Source organism: Myotis yumanensis, unplaced genomic scaffold, assembly GCF_028538775.1.
Source record: "Myotis yumanensis isolate MYYU_CA2020_CCGP unplaced genomic scaffold, mMyoYum1.0.hap1 SCAF_6, whole genome shotgun sequence".
NCBI classification, from domain to species: Eukaryota; Metazoa; Chordata; class Mammalia; order Chiroptera; family Vespertilionidae; genus Myotis; species Myotis yumanensis.
This window is the reverse complement of record NW_027223757.1, coordinates 70,035,490-70,058,710: the sequence shown is the minus strand read 5'-3', so window position 1 is coordinate 70,058,710 and position 23,221 is coordinate 70,035,490. Positions and strand designations below refer to the sequence as shown.

Sequence of the window (23,221 nt, the reverse complement as noted above, 5' to 3'; positions counted from 1 at the left end):
CTCTGGCCTGTTTGCTCACTGGTTGAGCACCTGCCCGTGCACCAAAGTGTTGTGGGTTCAATTCCTGGCACATACCTGGGTTGCAGTTCATCCCCAGACCCTGTCGGGGTGCATGTGGGAGGCAACTAATTAATGTGTCTCTATCACATCGATGTTTCTCTCTCTCTCTCCCCCCTCTCTCTTCTTTCCACTCTTTCTAAAAATTCAATAGAAAGAATATCCTTGGGTGAGGATTAACAATAACAAAAAAAAATTAAAAAGAAAAGAATAACACCCAAATGTGGAGCTATTAGCACCATGAAAAACAAACTGGTTTGGATCACAGTTTTTTATGTAGAATAGATAATTTCAAGTCGTGTGGTTAATATTAATCATTAAGTATTTTAGAGAAATATGCATCTCTTGAATGAATAACTTTGTGTTACACAAGTGGACACATCATTCCTACATATTACATTATGGGCAGTGACTACATATCTTAGTCCATCCCCACACATGGTCTAATATAGATGGGCCCTAAAGGTTTTGAGAGGGTGCTCTTAAATATTAGTCGTGTAAAAAGTACCAAAGGTGCTTTATAACATTCTACTATTTAATTCCAGAGGGCCTGGGAATTAGCCTTTTAACAAACACCCCCATGTGACTCTGATACAGACATGAAGTGGTCCTACTTGGAGAAGCATTGCCTTAAAAATCAGTTTAATGCTATTTGCATTTTTTTAGCTGGTGTTCTTGCTCCCTCAGGTGGTATAATGTGGAATTGCATGTTTCAGATTTCTTTTCACTGATTAGAAACTAGAGCTCCACAATTTATCTACCTGTTCATCTAGCCTTTACTTAGACATGCTGCCAACCTACAAATGCCAAGTGCAGAATTAGCCTTCCTATCCATCCATACAAATAAGATGAGTAGAGAAACTCAGAAAATGTTATATGTGAAATTCCACAATTTAGTAAACCTGTGGCCCAAACATTAGTTATTGTTTTGTTTTATTTTATTTTATTTTATTTTTTTTGAGAATTTTGAAAGTGTTTAGTAACAGAGTACTGAAGAGTTATTTGGTGCAGTATTTTCATGGACCAAGTGTTGATGCTTTGCTTGGGTTCTCCCTCTGCGAATCGTTCGGGATTTAGAAGATACGCTTTAAAATAAGAAGGGCCCAGGAGGTGTAATGCTCCTTTGAATTTTTTATTTGCTCCTTTTTTTTTGTAATGAAAAGGATATAATGATAAACATGCTGAAGTGTGTGAGGATTAAAGGGTGAGGGGTAGGAACTCCTTCTTTCTCCCCTCTTCCCACTGTGACTTCCGGCAGCCATTCAATAGATTAGTTACTAAAACCACCCGGGGGAAGCTTTGTGGTTGAAATAGTGATAACTGGGACACCATTTCTATGAAAGAGAACTATCTAGCCAACCACAGCCTGGCACAGAGAGTCCAGGCCCAAGTGCAGGGCAGGCTCTCAGGACTCAGAGGAAGGGGGCATTGACCAAAGGAGGTGGGGCAGGAAGCCTCCGGGGACAACCTGATGGAGAGGATGGCTCCTGACCTGGAGCCCCTAATAAAGGCTGCTTTTTAAGTACGTACCTTTGTACAACCGTGCTGCCTATTTACATATCATACAACTATCTGTTCTATGAGAAAATTTTTTTTACAGTTATCTGTACTTATTGTGGTTCTCTTATCCACTCATTCAGTACTGATTATGCGTCAGGCAGTGCGCTAAGTGTGGGCATGTAAAGTCAAATGGGGACAACTTGGTCTGTGTCCACACGGAGCTCCCACTCTCTGGTGGTGACAGACAAGAAACAACTACCTAAACATGGATAACGGAATTGTACCTAGAGGTAAGGGCTTGCAGGAAATAAATAGGAAGGTGAGGTAGAGAATAACTTGGGTGGGGTGGGATCAGACCTACTTTCCTGAAGGTGGCTGGGAAGGCCTCCTGAAGAAAATACAGGCTACTGTGTTCATGGAGTTCCAGGCTATTTTAAGTGCTTTGCATGTACTATGTTAATCCTCACAACTCTACCAGCGAATGCACCATTATTATGCCCATGTGACAGGTGAGGAAACCGGGGCACAGAGACATTAAGTGACAACACATAAGTTGTAAGTGGTGGAAACTGGATTTAAGTCTACACTGCCAGGCCCCAGAGCCTGCTCTCGCGACCACGCTGATGGCCATTCCCTGTCCAGGCAGAGGGCAGAGCGCGTGCTAAGTCCCCAAGGTGACTAAGGCCCTGGGAAAGATCTGTGGGGAGGGGCCCGGAGATGGTGGGAGTGGCCTGGTGGAGTTAGAGTGGAGGCGAGGCCCTTCGAAAACATGGTAAGAAGGTTTGGATTTCATTCTGAGCACAATGGAAAGTCAGGTGGGTTTTAAGCAGGGTTCACATATGATGAGACGCCTTTTAACAAGGTAATCTTGCCGCAACTTGGAGAATGGATTGCAGGCAGGAAAGGCCAAAGGAAGACCAGTTAGGAACAGATTTTGGAGACAGAATGAATAGCACCTCCCATGATCAAGTGCCCCCATCCAGTGGAGGAGGTGGGGGCTGGCCCATTATACTTCCCCAGGGGCAGGCTCCTTTCCTGCGGGTGTTACTATGGAAACCGATGTGCAGTGTGAGCAGAGTCACTGAGGGAGTTGGAAAGAACAGAATGCTATTGGCCCCAGCACCATAGAACTGCCGGTGGTTGGCAGAAAGGTCTCTCTCCAGTGTGATGTGTTCATTTCACAGATGAGGACACTGAGCTCAGAGGAGGTAAGTGATTAATTGCCTAACTAGTTGGTTGTTTACTTGGGAGTAAAACGTGTGTGCTTTTCCTTGACCCTCACAGGTGCATAACTGGTTTCTACTTAAGACAGACAAATTTAACTTACCAGGTGATTTCCCACCAATTCTAGGGCACTGGTGTACTTTGGTACAGGCTGAAAACGTTCTTCATTTAAAAAAATATGTATTTTCATTGATTTCAGAGAGGAAGAGAGAGGGAGAGAGAGATAGAAGCATCAATAATGAGAGAGTATCATTGATCAGCTTCCTCACGCACGCCCCACACTGGGGATCAAGCCCGAAACCTGGGCATGTGCCCTGATTGGGAATTGAACTGTGACCTCTTGGTTCAAAGGTCAACCCTCAACCACGGAGGCACGCCAGCCCTTTAATTTGGAATAGCTTTCTTTGATGGCAACAATTCCCATTTCCCAACACACTGTCAAAGGCTCTTTTTATGGAGACTTTCCCTTCTCTCCTTCTATCTGACACAATCAGAGGAAAGGACAAGCCAATAAGCTCACCTCTCATGTGACCGGGTCACCTTCTCCGCCCTCCTGTTTGCCTGCGGGAATTCTTGCCCTTGATTATAACAGGTAGCCCGGGTGTGAGCAAGGTTGCAGAGAAGGTCAGGGAACTGCTGGACGCCTGGGGCTACAAGGAACATGCTGGGAGCAGAAAACAGGAGGAGGCTGCATCTAAGCAAATATCTCCTTTATCCACAGCCAATTAGAGTGTCCATGAAGAATCTCCAAAGTGTTCTTAAAGGAGCTAAGCAAATCCTGGAGGGTTCAATTAATCTTACCATGGCCCTTCTGCCCGGTGAAGAAGATGACGTTATTTTGCAGTGCCAAGTGGTTGTTTGCTAGCTGAAACTTCAAGTGGAATTCATAATCGAAGCTGATGTCTGGGATCTGCAAATAAGCCAGGAATGAAGTGTATCCGAAGGCACCCATGCCACTGAACCTGGGCTGAGTGATATTAATAGCTGTGGAAAAACCCAAACCCAAGTGTTAAAATAAACCTGTACGTGTGCTTGTGAAAGGAGGGTTTGCTGATGCATGTGGCCAGACGGTCTGTTTACTATCACATTAATTACACTCGAGTGCTCTCAGCATTGAGCCAGTAAGTGACTCAACGGGGAATTTCAGAACCAGAACCAGGGAAGCGCAGTGTTTTGGGATCCTGTGTATATACTTTCGCCATAATGGAGAATTTGCTTAAAAGAGCAAAACCTTCTATTTTGAGGATTAATTTTAGAAATAGAAAAGATCACTGGCAGACAAAGTGTTTACCCAGGTGCTTTGTAAACAAGACTTGGCATCCAAACACTGACTATGACTAAGAGAGGAATTCACAGCTTGGAACAAACTGTGTGTTTCTAATCCTGCCCCTTCATAGTAGCGGAAGCCCTAGGTCAGGGGTAGGAAAGCCAAAAAATCAAGAGAGAATGTGATCAATTTCCATGACCACATTGTGAATGATGAGAACTTTCCGTGAAGTGAAAAATCATTGTCTAAAAGAAATGTTCATCCCTACTGTGCTGAGATGCTTGTTAGGTCATGAAAGCAAGGGTTTCAATAGGCCTGAAACTGTAAGGAGAATTCATAGAAACAGGAAGTGGTAAGAAACAGTTCAGCACTGGCTGGTGTGTTCAGTGGTTAGAGCACCGCCCCACACATCCAAGGGCCACGGGGTCGATTCCTGGTCAATGGCATGTACCTGGGTTGCAGGTTCAATCCCCCGCCCTGATCCAGGCATGTACGAGAGGTACCCAATTGATGGGTCTCTCTCTCATCAATGTTTCTCTCTCTCCCTCTCCCTCCTACCTCCACCCAGCTCTCTTTAAAAATATGATAGGGTGAGGATTAACAAACCAAACAAATAAACAAAAACACACAAAGAAAACTCAGAAGTTCAGGGGCCAGTGTGGACAAAATAGAATTGTATTGAGGGGTGCTATCAGCCAGCCAGCCTCACTTTTCATCCTAATTCTATCTAATCTTGTACCCAAATTTTCTCCTTCATTGCTGTTTCCTTCATAAATAGCCCCGGCTGGCTTTTTTTCCCCAGGCCAAGAGGACCGCAGGAAACAGGAAGGGGGATTGCGACTCCCACCCCCATCTGTTATGAATGGTGTTCCCAGGTTAAAGGATGTTCCTAGGATCTATTTATATTGGTTCCAGAGTTTGCCAGAGGAAAGGAGAGATTGTTTTGATTACTTTTTATTGCTCACTTCTTCTCAAAAGATGCCTGGCTCTCCTGGGAAGCTGTAAAACTAGAATTTTTACAAGCCTTAAGAAATAGCCTCATTCTGGTACCCAACACTTAAAATAAAAGAGCTTATTATGTCTGGTTATAACTGTTTATATAGCAAATAATTGTGCTATCCTGGGAAAGATGATGCGAGTTATCAGAGGCTTTTATTTCTGTTTGTTTCACATAACTATTCAAATCGGGTAATTGTGTGGAATAAGTTGAACACTTCATTTTAATATTTAATATTTAATTAAAATCTGATCATTTTATTCTTTCGGAAGTGTGGCCTAAGATAATTTTTTTCCCCTGAAAACTCATCAAAATCTGATGTGGGATTTGGAGACCTATCGCCTTTCACATTTATTTTTTTTATCTAGTGGCTTGTGTTCCAGAAATAATGAGACTTCCCATCAGGCCTTCTACTCTCAGTAGTTCAGGGAAGTGAAAGGTATTGCAAGTGAAATAAACTAAAAACACTGACAGTGTTTCACCATTGGCAACCAAAACAGTAAAAATAGAATTCAATGAAATGTAATAATAAAATAGAGGAATGACTTAAAACATTTCTTCCTGTTCGTAATTTACAACAGAGTCGAAAGGTATCATACAGTTAGGTTATGTCAACAAATATATCACATGTATTTCACCGTCAGACCCTGTGCTCGATGCTGGTGACACAAAGATAACAAAGCACAGATAACTAGATAACTAGTTCTTTGATCCCTACCCTCAAGGAACTAGTGTGTGGCCAATTTATTCAACAGAACTGGGCTGAAAACTGAGGCTTGGCTGCTGAGCAGCACTTCCCCCAACAGATGAAAGGGAAAATCGTTTCAGACGGAAAGAACAGCACGTTCCGAGCTGGGGAGGCCAGAACAGCACGCCGTTTACCCAGGAAACTCATGGAGTTTGCAAACTGTAAAGGACAAAAAGGAAGAGAGCAAGCAAATGAAATGAGATCGCCAGACAAGAGTCTAATCATGAAGGGCTTTACATTTTCTCCTCCACCTCTGGGTTGTTGGGCAGTGACCGGAAGTGGCCTTTGAGATCTATCACTTGGGTGATGAAATGTGAAGCTCCGATCAGAAGAGAGAACTGGAGGACTAAGCTCTGGTCAACATGAAAAAGAGGACTTTGATGATATGAAGAAATAGGACCCTGAGTTAAGGTTATACTGAATTGTAAATGTAAGACAATTTATGGGTAACTTGTTAAAAAAAAAAAAAAGGTAATGGTATGATATTTATCTGAAAAAACAGTGTTATCCCACTTAAGTTTATGACAATTTTATACTCGTCAAAAGAGGTACAATGTATGTTGAAACTCGAGGATAACAATGCCCACAGGAGTGGATCTGACACTCGCTTGGCATTCCTTAGTCTAAAGCTATGCTGTTCGATAACATTTCAACCTGCCCCCCGTGGCCATGGAGCACTTGAACTGTGGCCAGGCCTGACCTAGACGGGTTTAGTCAGGAGAAAAGAATGTTAACCATCTTATTAATAATATTTCATATGCATTAAATATTGGCTTAAATAAAATATATTATTAAAATAAAGTTCACTTGTTTCTTTTCACCTTAAAAAATGCCCAGCCGGTGTGGCTCAGTGGTTCAGTGTCGGCCCATGAACCAGGAGGTCACAGTTCCTCTCCAGCTTGGACTACTGTATTTGCTTCTTCACTGGTCTCCTTTGCCACCTTTGTACCTTACAGTCTCTTTTCCATATTCCAGGAATACAAGTTTTTAAATATTAATTGCATGTTAAAAGTTCTCCAGTGGCTTCCCTTGAATTCTGAAATAATTAAAAAAAACCCAACTCTTAGTACAGCCTAAAGACCCTAGTCTCCAAGGTTATTTTATACCCATTTCTTCTTGCTCATTCTGTTCCGAACATGTTAACTTCTTTGTGTTTCTCAAACAAATCAAACATACTGCCAGTTCAGGGATTCTGCTCCTTAAGTTTCGAATGCTCCCAAAGGTGAGACATGACCTGCTCCCTTATTTCCTTAAAGTCTGCCCACGTGTGCCCTCTTCACAGGCGTCTTCTCTGACCACCTTATCAAGGGATTCATCTCCTTTTACCTCCATCACTTTCTAGCTCCTTAATCTGTTTTGCTTACTGCAGCTTAATTACATTATATGTTATTTATAGTTTCTCTGTTTCTAATTAGATTGCAGGTTCCATCAGGGCAGAGAGCTTGCATTCATGAACCAAACCAACAACAGTACTTAGTTCAAGTGGGTATGGAATATATATCCCTCAAGTGGTTGAATGGATAAATATAAAGGGCTTAACATGGTGTTGAAAGATAGTGACAAATATAGTTGTTATTTTTCTGCTGTTATTCTTTTTCTAATATCTTAACTATTTGGTACATATATGACTAAGGGGAAAATTGAAGCTACTGAATGAAGCTGGAAAATAGAATTTCTATACCATTTCCAATACCAACCATTTCTTGTCCAATTTTTTTTGTTTTGCATTTCCTAGTCATTTTCTTCTAAATAATAATATATTTCTGGATTTTTGCAAAGATAGTAGAATCTTAAATCTTCTTGTGTGGGCAAAAAATCAGACAATATATTTCATGCTGATACTGAAAATCAAGATGGAGACCCCCAACTTGACAAATCAGTTGTTCTTCATAATTAAGTTATATAAATATAATTAAAATTTCATCAGTTTTAGCTTATAAACATTGTTTCCTATTCAATATTTGATAATAATAGCTTTGCAACTTATAAGCTAAAAGCACTAAGTATGTTTCTTAGGGAAATTAATAGTTTTCGACAAAAACTTGTGGCTTTTTCCATGACAAAACCTCTGTAGGGTTCCTTACAATCTTGTTTAACATTTTACAATATGGACTTCAAAAAAGTTCCTAAGTTCATTGAGGAATTCTTGAAAATATATAGTGTTTTCAGAATACATAGCTTTATATAAATCTATTTTTAAAAATAAACCATTGCTCTATTTTTATACAAATACAAAAGACAGAAACTGTGGTTGATTTCCACTTGGATTCTGTTTTATGGATGGTTGTTGTGTGTAACCGCCACAGAGTGGACACCAGGGAGCGCTGAGCTAGTGAAAATGCACTTCAGTTCTTCCTCCTCTGTTATGTATTTTAATGAAGCAAGCAGATGGTGGATGGATTTTCCCCCTGGAAACTGCTGATTTGGAAGACTCTGGCATGCCAGTTTTGCAAGCATGGTGTTCAGCAGCACATAGTACCTCAAAATATACATTTAACTTCGTCAGGAAAATGCCTTTACCCTTAGGCAGATGGATAAATCTGCAAAAATACAAGACCACTGCTTGCCTCTCTAGATTTCTTTTGTAGATTTGAGTATAAACAACTTTCCTCTCTCTTAGTTCTTAACTTCTTAGTAAGAGAGCAGTAGATTTAGCTCCATATCCTGCACAAATGCAATTAGGTTATAAAAACCATGTACACAATCATTGTTGTTTCTATCTCTGTTGCTGAACAAGCTCCGTGTGGGGTATGCTTCCACACTGTTCAGCATTATCATTTACACATAAAACAGTGTTAACCTACACGTATGATGTTCATTTAAAGAAACAGAAATGAGTTTTCTGAGATGTTACTAAGAGTAATAGGTGATGGTGGCTTGTACAGAAAACATACACTTACCTACCATTTCTGAACTAGGATGATACTCAACACAATCAAGTTCTCTATTCAAATGGGTATACTATATTTATTTCAGCCACAGGTAAAAACATGAAATAAATATCACTGATTGATTGCCAATTCCTGCTGATACTAAATCATTCAAACGTTCTATGTAGATATATAGTTCCTACCATTCTCACTTCTTCATATGTCAGAGAAAGTCAAGAACAATCAGAATTTTACATTAAAATACGAAAATGTAGAGCATCATTATTCTCATCCGCCAAGGAAATGGGAAATGATCAGAATTCACAGTAGCACCTTCTTTTTAGATGGATAATTCTTAGAAATTAGTGCCATCTTCTGGCTCCTCAAAGTACTGCTTTAAATCTAAACCAGATACTGGCAGGATTTTTACAGTACCATGAAATGTACGTATGAATCACATTGTTACATCTGCATTACAGTTTATGGCCTAAACTTTAGGAATGGTAGCCTGTACCATGTATCTATAATTCACATTACATAAACTGTGCAGTTTATACCAGATTAAATATGCTTTGTAGTTTATCGTGATAAAATCCCCAGATATTTCACACATGGAATATTCTAGAACATGTGTTTGGAACACTTCTCAGTCCTAAATCATGAGCTTCTTCTTGATAGTGGATTTCTAGTTAAGAATTTTAGAAATATCAAGGTTGGAGTGGGTCATCATTCAAGTGCTGTGGAAATATCTTTTAGCCTTTTAATCTATTATTTTGTAAGCCATGGATTTGTAAATGTATAAATACTCCATGTATTTATATACTCCAAAGTAATAAAAACAATAGCAATTGCAATACCTACTATGTTTCAGTTGCTAGGTACAGTGTCTGAATTATTTTATTTCTTATAGAAACTCCAATGAGACATTCTTATTCTTATACTAGAGGCCTGGTGCATGAAATTCGTGCACTCCGGGGTGGGGGGGGGGGCAGTCCCTCAGCCCGGATTGCAAGAGGGCACAGGCCAGGCTGTGGGACACCACCAGTGCACGATTAGGGCCGGGGAGGGATGTAGGAGGTTGGCCAGCCTGGGAGGGACCACGGGAGGGCTACAGGGTGTGTCTGACCCATCTTGCTCAGTCCCAATTGGCCGGACCCCAGCAGCAAGCTAACTTACCAGTCAGAGCGTCTGACCCCTGGTGGTCAGTGCACATCATAGTGACTGGTTGACCAATTGTCTGCCCCCTGGTGGTCAGTGCACATCATAGCGAGCAGTTGAATAGCCTTAGCATATAATTAGCATATTACGCTTTGATTTGTTGAGTGGCTGACCGGATGACTGGACACTTAGCATATTAGGCTTTTATTATATAGGATTCCTGTTTTATAGATGAAGAAACTAAGGCTCAGAGAGATTAAGTCACAGAGCTAAAAACTGAAAGAGTCAGGATTTCAGTCCAGGTTTATTTGATTCTAAAACCTGTGTTCTTTCTTTTTTTAAAATATATTTTATTGATTTTACAGATAGGAAGGGAGAGGGATAGAGAGTTAGAAACATTGATGAGAGAGAAACATCGATCGGCTGCCTCTTGCATGGCCCCTACTGGGGATTGACCCTGCAATCAAGGTACATGCTCTTGACCAGAATCAAACCCAAGACCCTTCAGTCTATGGGCCAATGCTCTATCCCCTGAGCCAAACATTTTAGGGCAAGCTGTGCTCTTTCTAATGATGTCTGGAATATTCATGACATTGGTTGATTAAAATAATGTAAAACATGGGCAGATGTTTTATATTATTAAAGTTAGTACTCCTCATAAATTAGTTTCATAAATGTTATTCTATTCCCTTCACCCCCGACCCCCAAGTCCTGGGTCATAGATTTGTGAAAATTGGTAGGATTCACATTCCTTCTTCCATATTTCCTCTTTCATGCTTAGAAGAAATGTAAACTTATTAATTGCCTTCCAGTGCCAAAACCTTAATTGGTCCTCAATATATGTCAGTGAATTTACCAACAAATAGGTTTTAGTAAGAACTTAATTATTTATTTTCCAATTAAGTGAAGAATATGAGTAAAAAATAGTATTTCTAAAATAATATGGTTAAAAAGATTAGTATGTCTTTAAGAGTTTCTAAGTGTTTGAATATTTTGGAACATACACACACATGTGTACATATATACTCTGGATAAGTAACTGTAATTTTCATTTTTGGTTTTGGTATGGCGTAGAAACAGTTTAGAAAAAGCAAAAAAATGAAAAAGGACCCAAAATAATAAAGCTTATTTATCAAAGAACCACATGTACTTTGTGAGAGGGAGAAAAGAAAGAATTTGGGAGCTTTAAAATCATACTGGAGTATTATTTTTTGAATGGAACAGATCTTGTTATACATAACAGTCCCAAGACTTCATGTACTAATAGTGAGCAGATGCCTACTTCAAATGATGATGAAAACAAAACCATAAAAAAGGACTAGAAGATTAAGAGTGAGAGATACAGTATGAAAATAACAATCAGGAAAGATAATGAAATATTTTATTTGCTATAGCATGAAGTATCTGGAATAAAACTTCATTTATTATATTAGTTTTCTCAGTTTCAGGCAACAGAAACCAACTCTGGCTATCTCACGTGGGAAAGGAATTTGTGGGCAGGTAGATAGACTACCTCGTAGATTCAGTGGGAAGACGGGAGAACCAGTGCGGGACATAGGCAGAAATAAAAGAATCTAGGCAGCTCAAACATAGCCAAGTTCACATTGTGTGAACAGAATTGTTAGGATGTAGGCACTGGATCTCTAAAACTGGGGACAGCCATATGGCCATCTCAGTGACACATAATTTCTAAATATCACTCTGCCTTTGGGTAATTTCCTTAGCTTTTAAGTCTTGGAGAAAGCATCTCACTGGCCCATCCTAGGTCATGAATGGGCACATAAATAGAAAGGTGCTGTGTAGCCAAAAACAAGAACAAAAACAAAACATAATACCCAATGAATGTCTCTCACAGACCTTTGGTTGCCCAGTGTCAATATGCATCATTTTTCTTGTACTTGTGTATTTAAATCAAAACTTCCTTCTATGACAAAGGAGCCAAGAATATACAATGGGGAAAGGACAGTTTCTTCAATAAATGGTGGGAAAACTGGACAGCCATATGCAAAAGAATAAAACTGGACCACTACCTTATGCCACACATAAAAACCAACTCAAAATGGACTGGATGTAAGACTGAACATAAGACTGAACCCATAAAACTCCTAGAAGAAAATGTGGGTCGTGACCCCCTTGACATTGGTGTTAGGGATGATTTTTTGGAATTGATTCCAAACGCAAAGGCAACCAGAGCAAAAATAAACAAGTGGGACTCTATCGAACTGAAAGCTCTGCACAGCAAGGACATCATCAACAAAATGAACAAGCAGTCGACCAAATGGAAAAAAATATTTGCAAATCATATATCTGATAAGGGTTATAATCCAAAATACACAAAGAACTCATGGATTTCAATAGAAAAAAAAAAATGAAGAAGCAAATAATTTATTTAAAAACCAGAGGCCTGGTTCACAAAATTCGTGCATGGCAGGGTTGGGGAGGTGGAGGTGAGGGAGAGCCCTCAGCCCGGCCTGCACCCTCTTGCAATCTGGGACCGCTGGCTCCTAACCGCTGGCCTGCCTGCCTGATCGCCCCTAACCCCTCTGCCTGCCTGCCTGATCGCCCCTAACCACTCTGCCTGCTTGATCGCCCCTAACCACTTGCCTGCCTGATCACCCCTAAGCACTCTGCCTGCCTGCCTGAACGCCCCCAACTGCCTCTGCCTCAGCCCCCGCCACCACAGCTTTGAACGGAAGGACGTCCGAATTGATGTCCGGAAGGTCGTTCAGCTGTCTGGTCTAATTAGCATATTACACTTTTATTATTATAGATGGTCAGGGGATCTGAATAGACATTTCTCCAAAGAGAACATATAGGTAGTTAAAAGGTACATGGAAAGATGCTCAGCATCATTAATCATCAGGGAAATTAAAACCAAAACCACAATGAGATATTACCTGACACCTGTTAGAATAGAATTATCACAAAGACAAGAAATAAAAGGTGTTGGTGAGAAAAAGGAAACCTTGTGCACTGTTGGTGGGAATGTAAATTGGTGCAGACACTATGGAAAACATTATGGAGGGTCTTAAAAAAATTAAAAATAGACCTACCATATGATCCAGAAATTCCACTTGGGTATTTATCCAAAAATATTAACTCAAAAAGATGTATGCACTCTCATGTTCACTATATCATTATTTACAAAAACCAAGATGTGGAAACAACTTAAGTATCCATGGATGAATAAATAAAGGAAGTGTGATATATACACATACAAATACACACACACACACACACACACGAATATATTCAGCAATTAAAAAGGAGATATTGCCATTTGCGACAACATGGATGGGCTTTGAATGCATTATGCTAAGTGAAATAAGTCTGACAGAGAAAGACAAATACCATGTGATCTCACTTATATGTGGAATCTAAAACAAAAGTAAAAGAAACAGACTCATAGATACAGAGAACAGATTTGTGGTTGCCAGAGGAGGTGGGGTAAGGGCTCGGTAAAATGGGTAGAGAGGGCCAAAGATACAAATTAGTCATGGGGATGTAATGTAGAGCATGGTGACTATAGTTAGTAATATTATATTGCATATTTGAAAGTTGCTAAAAGGGTAGAACTTAAAAGTTCTCATCACAAGGAAAAATGCTGTAATTATGTATGCTGTTAACTAAATTATTGTGGTAATCATTTCATAATATGTAAAAATATGGAATCACTATGTTGTATACCTGAAACTAATATAATGTTACATGTCAATTATACCTTAATAACAAAAACAAAACAAAATATAAACTTCCTTCTAATAACAATACTCTATAATGTAAAAAAGTTACACTCTTGTCTAAAATGGAGTTTTCTTAAAGTCTTTTTAAAAATTGCACTTTGTTCCAAGTCCAAGAGCTCTGCATAGAGGCCATTCATCCTCCCTATGTTGTGATTCTGTCCTGTTACGGACTAATTCGCAACATTCACTAAACTCAAGTGCTTTACATAGCGACCAGGCTGCAGATGACAACTGCAATGAGAGGGAAGTATGTGTAATTTTCCTTGTGGTTTGCTGCCCAAGATAGTCCACAAGAGGTGGCTCAGAGGAAGGAACTTGATATAGGGAACTAATCATAAAGGGGGAACAGGAAAGACAAACGGGGGATAGTGAGGCCACCCAGAGACTAGCAATAGCTGAACAGCTGAAAGCATCCATCAGCTGCTGAGGTTGTAAAAGCCCAAGAGCCAGATCACCTGGAGGGAGCTGGGCCCATGAGGAGGGCCATTCATCAGCTCAGGGGACCATGGCAGGGGGTGGGGGGACGGGACCTGGAGCCAATGGTAGACAGAGTTACTGATAGACAGGCAACAAGAAACATTCTGGCTTCTCTCTTCCTCCCTTCCTCCAGGCTCCTGGCAGGGGAAAATGTAGTTTCCATATTTGAGACTTGGATCTCAGAGCAAAAGAGCTAATGATTAGCACACATTACAATGAAGGCAACCCTGGGGCTACAGCCCTGATTTCCAGATCTGGCCAAAAAGCCCCTTCTGACATAACTTTCCTCCTTGAATGTGCTTCTCTTTCAAGTAGGGCAGTGGTCGGCAAACTGCGGCTCGCAAGCCACATGCGGCTTCTTGGTCTCTTGAGTGTGGCTCTTCCTAAGCCTTGGGAGTACCCTAATTAAGTTAATAACAATGTACCTACCTATATAGTTTAAGTTAAAAAAATTTGGCTCTCAAAAGAAATTTCAATCGTTGTACTGTTGATATTTGGCTCTGTTGACTAATGAGTTTGCCGACCACTGTTGTAGGGGAAGCAAACTTAAATTGTTCATCCCATAGTTTTATTTTCAGCTGGCCCTGCTGCTGCTGAGGTTCTGTTGTGGTGATGTGAGCCTTCATTCCCGAGGGACCTCCATGGTGGGCCTGAAATCTAGGCCTTCATGAGGTGTTAACACTAGATGTGTGAGGCAGTACCCCAGAGCAGACTTCTGTGTGGGTGCGAGTGCCTGTGTAAGCGTGGGTACACATGCATCCTGAGCCCATTTAGCCATCTAGTAGAGTCCATGGAAACCTCTTCAGAGCAATGTTTCTAATTAATTAAGTTAAGATTCATAGGATTATAAAATAAACCAACTTTTTGGAAATATAGCTAGTAAAATATAACAAGTTTGTAATAAAGTGAAATTATGCTTCTTTTGTAATGCATTTGAATAAAGAGATATAGCCGCAGGTATAATAAGTAGGGCAATTTCAAATTGTGAGGAACACAAAAATATTTTCAGGTGGTGTATAATAAATGTAATGTGCATAAGTGGATCTGATTTCTCTTGGTGACAGCGTCACGGGTACTGCCAATACTACTGTGGTTTGCTGCTGGCATTCATAATTAAGAATTTGTTAAATTTCTGTTGGAGGTGGAGAAAAGATGTAATTATTTTTTTTCTCAGCCACATTCACACTTCCTTTGACCTCGAGAATTACCTGAGTGCTGCCAGAACCGCCCTCACCTTCCCACCTTCAGTGTTGGCTCTAACCTCCCCTTCTCACTGAGGCCTGCCTGCTCCATCACATTCAATCCCACCTTTCCTCTGTGTGATACAATTTAAAAAATGCTGTTTGGCCCAGTTTTGAAGTCCTGATTACAGGATGGTCAGTTCCTTTCTTAAGCAGCTAAGTCAATACCCCCAGACACGCCTGCTGTAGGGCTCCAGACGCCTACACACGCCCTCATTGCATGGGTCCAGGTACCAGACCACAGGGGCAGCTGCTATGCCCTGGAGCGCTTAAAACTATTCAAATTAGCCAACCCACAGGGAGCCCTGGAAACCTAACTACCGCACCCCTCTTGCCACAGATGAGGAGCCAGTGCTTTACAGCTCGGCTTGCTGGTTCCCTGTCCCTGGTACAATCTCAAGTGTGTCCCTGGTAGTAACCTTCTTTCACTTGGCGCCGTAAGTAACCAAAAGTTCTTCCTTTCATCTATCTGAGTGTGTTGTCCCACCATAAAAGAAATAAAACTTTAAATCTTATAAGCCACCCTGATTCCCCCAGCCCACAGCTCTGCTCTCTCTTTTTCTTCTCTGGATGTTTGTTTCGTTTTCCCATAGCGCTCATTACCTTCTAACAATTCACTAGACTGTCTCACCCCACACTGGAGTGGAAGGCTCGTGCAGGCAGGATGTCGTCATTTTTAAAAAAATATATATTTTATTGATTTTTTACAGAGAGGAAGGGAGAGAGATAGAGAGTTAGAAACATCGATGAGAGAGAAACGCTGATCAGCTGCCTCCTGCACACCTCCCAGGTACCCGCAACCCAGGTACATGCCCTTGACCGTAATCGAACCTGGGACCTTTCAGTCCGCAGGCTGACGCTCTATCCACCGAGCCAAACCGGCTAGGGCAGGATGTCGTCATTTTTGTTTTCTGCTGTGTCCCAAGCACTTGGAACAGTGGCCAGCACCTAGAGCAGTGATGGCGAACCTTTTGAGCTCAGCGTGTCAGCATTTTGAAAAACCCTAACTTAACTCTGGTGCCGTGTCACATATAGAAGTTTTTTGATATTTGCAACCATAGTAAAACAAAGACTTATATTTTTGATATTTATTTTATATATTTAAATGCCATTTAACAGAGAAAAATCAACCAAAAAAATGAGTTTGCGTGTCACCTCTGACATGCGTGTCATAGGTTCGCCATCACTGACCTAGCGGCTCTCTGGTATGTATTGTCACTCTGGCCAACATAAGTACAATAGATAATAGGCAAGTACTAAATAAAGAAAACTTTAAAATCATTGAGTGACTTAAGTATCTAGTAAGGAGAAATACCGGTGATGTTCGTGAATAGGAAGTTTTAATGTACTATATTTGTCAATTCCCACTAATTTATTTTATCAATCCAATCCGATTTTAATGAAAATATATGCAGGTATGGATTGAGAGTTCAGAATAAGATACAACATACCTGGGAGATTTTTATGATTAATGTCCTTTTTAATTAGTGAAAAAAAGGAGGATTAGTCAGTAAATATTACAGCTAAATGAATCATTAGAATAAAAGAGGATTCATTAACTTAACCCATACCCCCAAATAAGCTCCAGCTGGATAAAAAATTAAATTAAATTGTTTCCAAATCTTGGCTATTGTAAATTGTGCTGCTATGAACATAGGGGTGCATATGTCCTTTCTGATTGGTGTTTCTGAGTTCTTGGGATACATTCCTAGCTGGGATCACTGGGTCAAATGGGAGTTCTATTCTTAATGTTTTGAGGAAACTCCCTCTAAGGTTTTGGTGGGAGCACAGATTGTCTGAAGGGCAGTTTGGTAAAATCTTTAAAGTTTAAGCAGGAGCTTATAATTTGACCCAGTAATTCCACTGATAGAAAATCTTCTCTCATGACTTTCTGGGGAAATAGAAATTTTGTATGCTCTTGGGGGAACTTAAGATGGAAACATTTTGTCTTTTATGAAAATAAAATAAAACCTCTAATGAAATAAAAAAAGAAAAGAATAATAGATTCACATAAATTTTTCAACAATAAACATAGGCCACTATTAGGAGCATAGGATTTTTATGAAATAGCAGATATTTGTTTAATGTAGGAACAAGGAAGAAAAAAGTGAACAATAATGAAATAAACATGGTCTATCAGAAGTTAATGTTGCCCAGCTAGTGTAGATCAGTGGATTGAGTGTCATCCCATGCACCAAAAGGTCACCAGTTTGATTCCCAGTCAGGGTACATACCGGGATTTTGGGCTCTATCTCCAGTAGGGATCCTGCAGGAGGCAGCTAATAGGTGTTTCTCTCTCATCAATGTTTGTATCTCTCTCTGCCTCTCCCTTCCTCTCCCTCTAACATCAATAAAAACATTAAAAAAGAAATTGATGCTAAACAATGGCAATAGTCATTGTTCTAAAGAGCAGAAAAAATAAAATCCACTTACTTATGTAAAAATATCATATCTATAATTACTGTATGGGAGAAAACTAAGGAGCAGTTATCATAGAGTGAAGATTTTCAAAATAGTAACAGAGGGATTGGATTCATTAGGATCCCTGCTGCTTGGGGAATGATAACTTATCCCTCAGTCAGCCATAGCACACAAATTTAATGTAATTTATTTGGCACATTTATTAGTCTTCTAGCACAGTATGTGAAAATCACAACACTAATAACTCTGAGTGACAAAAAGATGAATAAGACCCAGTCCTTTGCTATAATTCAGCCTTGTATCATTCTCTGATTTTTTTTATGAGAATTTTTTCTTCTCTTCACCCCATCCCCACCTTTCAAACAACACATTTGAGGGTAAGGACTATATTTGTTTTGTATTCCCTACAGCATCTGATACTATGGCATCCCATCAATCCACATGCGACATTCATTCAATATCTGTCAACAAATATACTGACAATAATTTGAACTCACAAAATAAAGAAGTATTTTATAAAAAAAAAAATACCACATTTGAACACTCTGTGGCATTATTATAACGTTCATAGTGACCAGTGGTATCTTTGTTTTTCTACTTGTCTACACATAGACTAACTTTAAGCATCTTGGTTAAATTAAAATCAGTTTGCAATCTGATGGTCATTTTCTCTTCTAAGTGTAGAATTTTGTTACTGATTTCCCTCCCCCTTGCTACAAAAATAAAACTTCAGTCATTCATCTAAAATGAGGCAGGTTATTTCTGTTGATGTCTCTTTTAGTTAACATTCTGTGCGGATGAGGTGGCAAATATGTGTCCAGACTGTGTTATGGACAAGAAGCAAGAAATGGGGAAAATATATAAAAATCCTAAGTGACTGCAATGTAACCAAATGGCACTCTAACCTTCTAATTAAGACAAGGGATGAAGTTAAGGTTGAGAATTCAGGCAATGAATTTTCTGGTATTTAACTTTCTATTAAAGTATAGCATGGAAAAATGTACAAATCTAATGTGTAACCAACTTCCAAGTTATGTGTTGCTGGATGGTATCATTTTGTTTAGGATTTGGCACCAATATTCATGATTGGCCTGCCATTTATTGTTCTTATCAAGTTCAATATCAAGTTCACCAAGAGTAGGGCCTTCTAGCACACAGCTCTAATAGTTCAACACGAATTTAATCAGCTATGAAGTGATGTGAGGATTTAAGAAAACAATATCTATTTGAGTTTGCTTCAACGGTCAAGTTCATTAATGAACAGCAGGCAGATGTTGAAGGAACAAAGAGTCAACTAAGAAGCAACACCCTACTCTACTCTAGAGAATGAAGGATAAAAAGAAAAAGAGGTGTTGTTCTTTTGCTTCTACATCCAAGAATGCTTTGAGCAACACTTTTTCCCCGTTGTACCCTGTCGCACATTTGGGATATAATCATTTCTAAGTTTGTTCTTAAAAAAGCTGATTTTCTGAAAATAGACTTTTGCCAAGGGGATTTTTTAAACAAGTTATAATTGGACTTCACTTAATACACCTGTAAATTTGCAGCCCTCTGTGTTTTGCACAGGTGTTCTGATAGTCTCCTACTCCAACAGGGCAAGTGTTGACTAACCAAAAAAGCTTTTGGATGTTGGCGGAGAGGCACTGTAAGTCCTTAGATTTGCAGGATGGAAATTGCATGATTCCACAATAATTATAACATGTGGGAGAAATGGCTTTCAAGGTTTTCCATTCTTCTTTTGCCACACTGATTTAGAGTAAAATTCAGTAGCTCAAAATCCAGGACCCTAAAGATGCACTTCTCTCAAAAGCGTTTCTTTATTTTAACAAGTCACGGAGAACAGAGGTATACTAGTAATGGAGGCAAAGAGCAGGTTTTACAATCTACAAACTAGAGACCTCTGAAATAAATATTTCTTAAATATTTTATTTTTAAAGTTTACAAGGGCAGTCAAACTTAAAATGCAATGGACACAGCAGTGTAAGAAAAAATCAACTCCACTCTGGTTAGGATAGCAACCCTGACAAGTACTTAGGGGACGCTCTCGGCAGAGCAGCCACAGTGATATACTGTGTATTCCTTCAGGAAAGCCCCCTGTGGTGTTTGCTGTCAAGGAGGCGTATGTTAATCTGTGTACCCGGGAGACTGACAGGGATACACTCCAACAGGCAGAATTATCAGCCACTCACCCTTATGACAGCTTTTCTTCCTCTAGAGCTTCAAGACTTGGGGCAGAAAGAGTCCCACTGTAACAATTTCAAGTTGACTTCATACACAAGAACAAAAAAAGATGAGATTCGAAAATACCCTTGGCCCTTTTAGAATGGCACAGAGAATTACAGAATGCCATTTTTGAGACTGAATCATTAGGTGCAATATTTAGATCTGCCCTCTGGAAAAGATTGGATGTTCCCTGCCAGGTGTGAAGTCATCGATGCAAATCAAATTCGCAGGAAAATGCTGACTTGTAAAGAGCTGTGTTCACTTTATAAGCTGCTAACACACCAGTTTTGCTCTAAAGTGACTGATCAACAGCAGAGACAAGAAAGAGTTAATTACTTCCAGCAAATCCCTTACCCAGGACCAAAGTGCTATGATTAGAACAAGGGAATTAAAAATACAGCTGCATTTGTCTATAGTTCAGCCCATAGAAAAAAACACCTTATTTTGAAATATATTAATAGGTGTACTTTTGCAAGTTATTGTTTGCTCTTCAAATTTTTAAATTTCAGAAATAAACAGGAACCCAGTTTTTAGTAAGCCCTATAACATGATCTTCTTAGGAAAATAAGAACTCAACTAGCCCTTCAGGACTCCTTATGTGAGTAATTCATAAGTTTTGAGATATGAACCATATTCCTGATATTGGGTGTTTATAACTCCCTTTTGCAGTTCATATTCAAATCCAGAGTTTACAGTATCATCATTCCAGCCAAATTGGAATCATGACTTTATCATCTAAGACTTTACATTTAGCTTTGGATTTTCCTTTAGCTCTCAAGGATAGGGATGAGGCATTTGGAACACTCAATATGGTGAAGAACATGCAGATGTTAGATACATTGGAGAATCTTAATGCAATGTAGGTACATATGAAGTCAGGATTTGGTTACAAACTATAATTTTCAGGAATATTCTCTCTCTCTTCCTCTGTTTCTTTCTCATTATTCCACAATTTAATCTTTGTCTCACCAATGTGCAGTGACAGGAATTCCAGACCTCAAAGGCCAAGTCATTTTCTCATAGACACAGACCATGAGTTTATTGGAGTTGCCAGTTTACTTTGAGTAATCAATTCTGCAGTAATTGGTACACTTTCTAAAAATACTCCCTTGCTGAATTAATGTTTTCCTCTAAAAAATCGCTTAATTGTGTGAGTTGATAAAATATCTCTAAAAGTGTCAATCCTTTCAGGCTTAGTTGTTTCAATAAAATATATAAAACATAACTTGCATTGACCCAATTTTATGTGTGAAAATTAATATTAAATGATCATGTGGTTTTTTTTTTTTATCAAAGTTGAGTACTTTTCAGGACACTTAAAATATTGAAGGGTCATCATTTGGTAAAAGGACAAAGAATTGAAAGCAAGGATCAAAACATTTTATACATTGAGAAAATCAAAACAAAAAACCCCCTAAGTGAATGCATAATGTAATTTTAAGCATTTTTAATTTTTATTAAATTGTAAGGAAGAGGAAGATTAGAAATAGCTCCCACTTAAATTTATTCTGCTTAGTTTAGGCCAACTAAAGTGGTTCTTTGTGCTTGGGAATGCCTATCACAAATGGGCACATTTCCATACAATGGCCATGAAACAATGCACATTTAATCCTTGACTTCCTGTAATGACTGCTTTGGTGTTAGCTGAGGTCATAGTCACTCTCCTCCTGCACCCATAGTGTTCCTGCACTCTCTCCACAGCTCAGTTAGCATGAGTTTAGAGAATGCAAATTTAAGTAAACTTACTTGAATTGGTGGGTGGTTTTAAAGTAACTTTAAGAACAAGAATAAAACTTTTTGAATATGCTACTCCATTGTTTCCTCTAACTATATCAACCAATTGGAATTGTATAATAAATTCTATATATAATAATTCCAAGCATTTCAAGCATAAATTGAAACCAGCTTCTCTAAATTAGTTCTATAAAATTAGTGGCATGAATAAAAGCCTCAGGCAATAGTTTGGAGGGGAATTGTCGAACTGAAGGGGAAAGTAAGACACTTGGGGGCTAGCTATCTGAATCTGTGCCAGTAACCTGCCTTCTGACGTTACCCCTGCTTGCCAATAAACGCACACTCTTGCTTGGCTATAGACTCCATTCTTATCAAACTCCATTCTTATCTGTGATGCCTGTCTTGCCGTGCAGAACCTGTTTCCCAGAATACTCCCATATACAATCCCTGGAGAAGCTGGTGCCAGTGCTGGCAAGCCTCTGGGTGTAATCTCACTTCCCCATCCCAGCTCATGGGGGAAACCTGATCCATATTTTGGGGACAAAGGAACTAAGAGTATAAAGGGAAAGCTTCATCCATACTCATCACTCAGGATTTGGAGACTGACCCCCCTGAGTTAGGGCACTAGTGCAATCTGCAATAAAGGCTACTTTTCTGAAAATATCCTCTTGAGTGCCCGGCTGATTAATTCTCCCGTGTTGCCTGGCAGCTCATCTGCAACAAAATCAGTGGTTGCTAAACTTTTTTGATTATGGATCTTATATTTTATGTATTTAAAATTACAGTGGGGCCTTGACTTACGAGTTTAATTCATTCAGAGACCGAGCTCGTTAAGGAGCTCGTTAACTCAAATTACTCTATCAACTCAATGCAAAAAATCGGCTGAGAGACAGCTGGTATCTCCAAAAACTCGTTAGTGGGGACACTCGTAAGTCAAGGCCCCACTGTATATTCATATACAAATATAATATGGACATCATAAAACATAAGAATGGAAATTATAAGATTAAGATAAAAAAGATGTAATTTTTCTATACACTGAATTCCTGAAAGAGGATTAGAGTACTATGTACTGTTTTCAAGAAAGGCTGAAGCAATAGGGGGGTGGGGGCACATGCTGGGGGGCGGGCGCAGGTGGGGAGAGGTCAATGAGGGGGAAAAGGAGACATCTGTAAAACTTTCAACAATAAAGAATTAAAAAAAAAGGCTGAAGTCAGAGAGATCTGGATTCCAGATTTACCCACCACTCAAGCATGATATTACTTAAAGAAAAACACAACCCAAAAACATTTGTATTGATTTTAGAGAGAGAGGGAGAGGGAGAGAGAGAGAGAGAGAGAGAGAGAGAAACATCAATGAGAGAGAAACATTGATTGGCTGCCTCCTGCACACCTTCAGCTGGGTGGGGATCAAGCTTGAAACCTGGCATGTGCCCTGACCAGGAATTGAACCGGTGACCTCTTTTTTTTTTTTTTTTTTTTTAAATATATTTTATTGATTTTTTACAGAGAGGAAGGGAGAGAGATAGAGAGTTAGAAACATCGATGAGAGAGAAACATCG

At 39.5% G+C, this 23,221-nt stretch overlaps 1 protein-coding gene across 1 annotated transcript in view; it reads right to left on the bottom strand.

Moving 5' to 3' along the window:
* The window catches only part of EYS (eyes shut homolog), a 1,239,289-nt gene that overhangs the window by 73,993 nt on the left and 1,142,075 nt on the right, over positions 1 to 23,221 (bottom strand). The window contains 1 exon segment of the mRNA XM_070419099.1: positions 3,583 to 3,765. Coding sequence (XP_070275200.1) covers positions 3,583 to 3,765 — 183 coding nt within the window.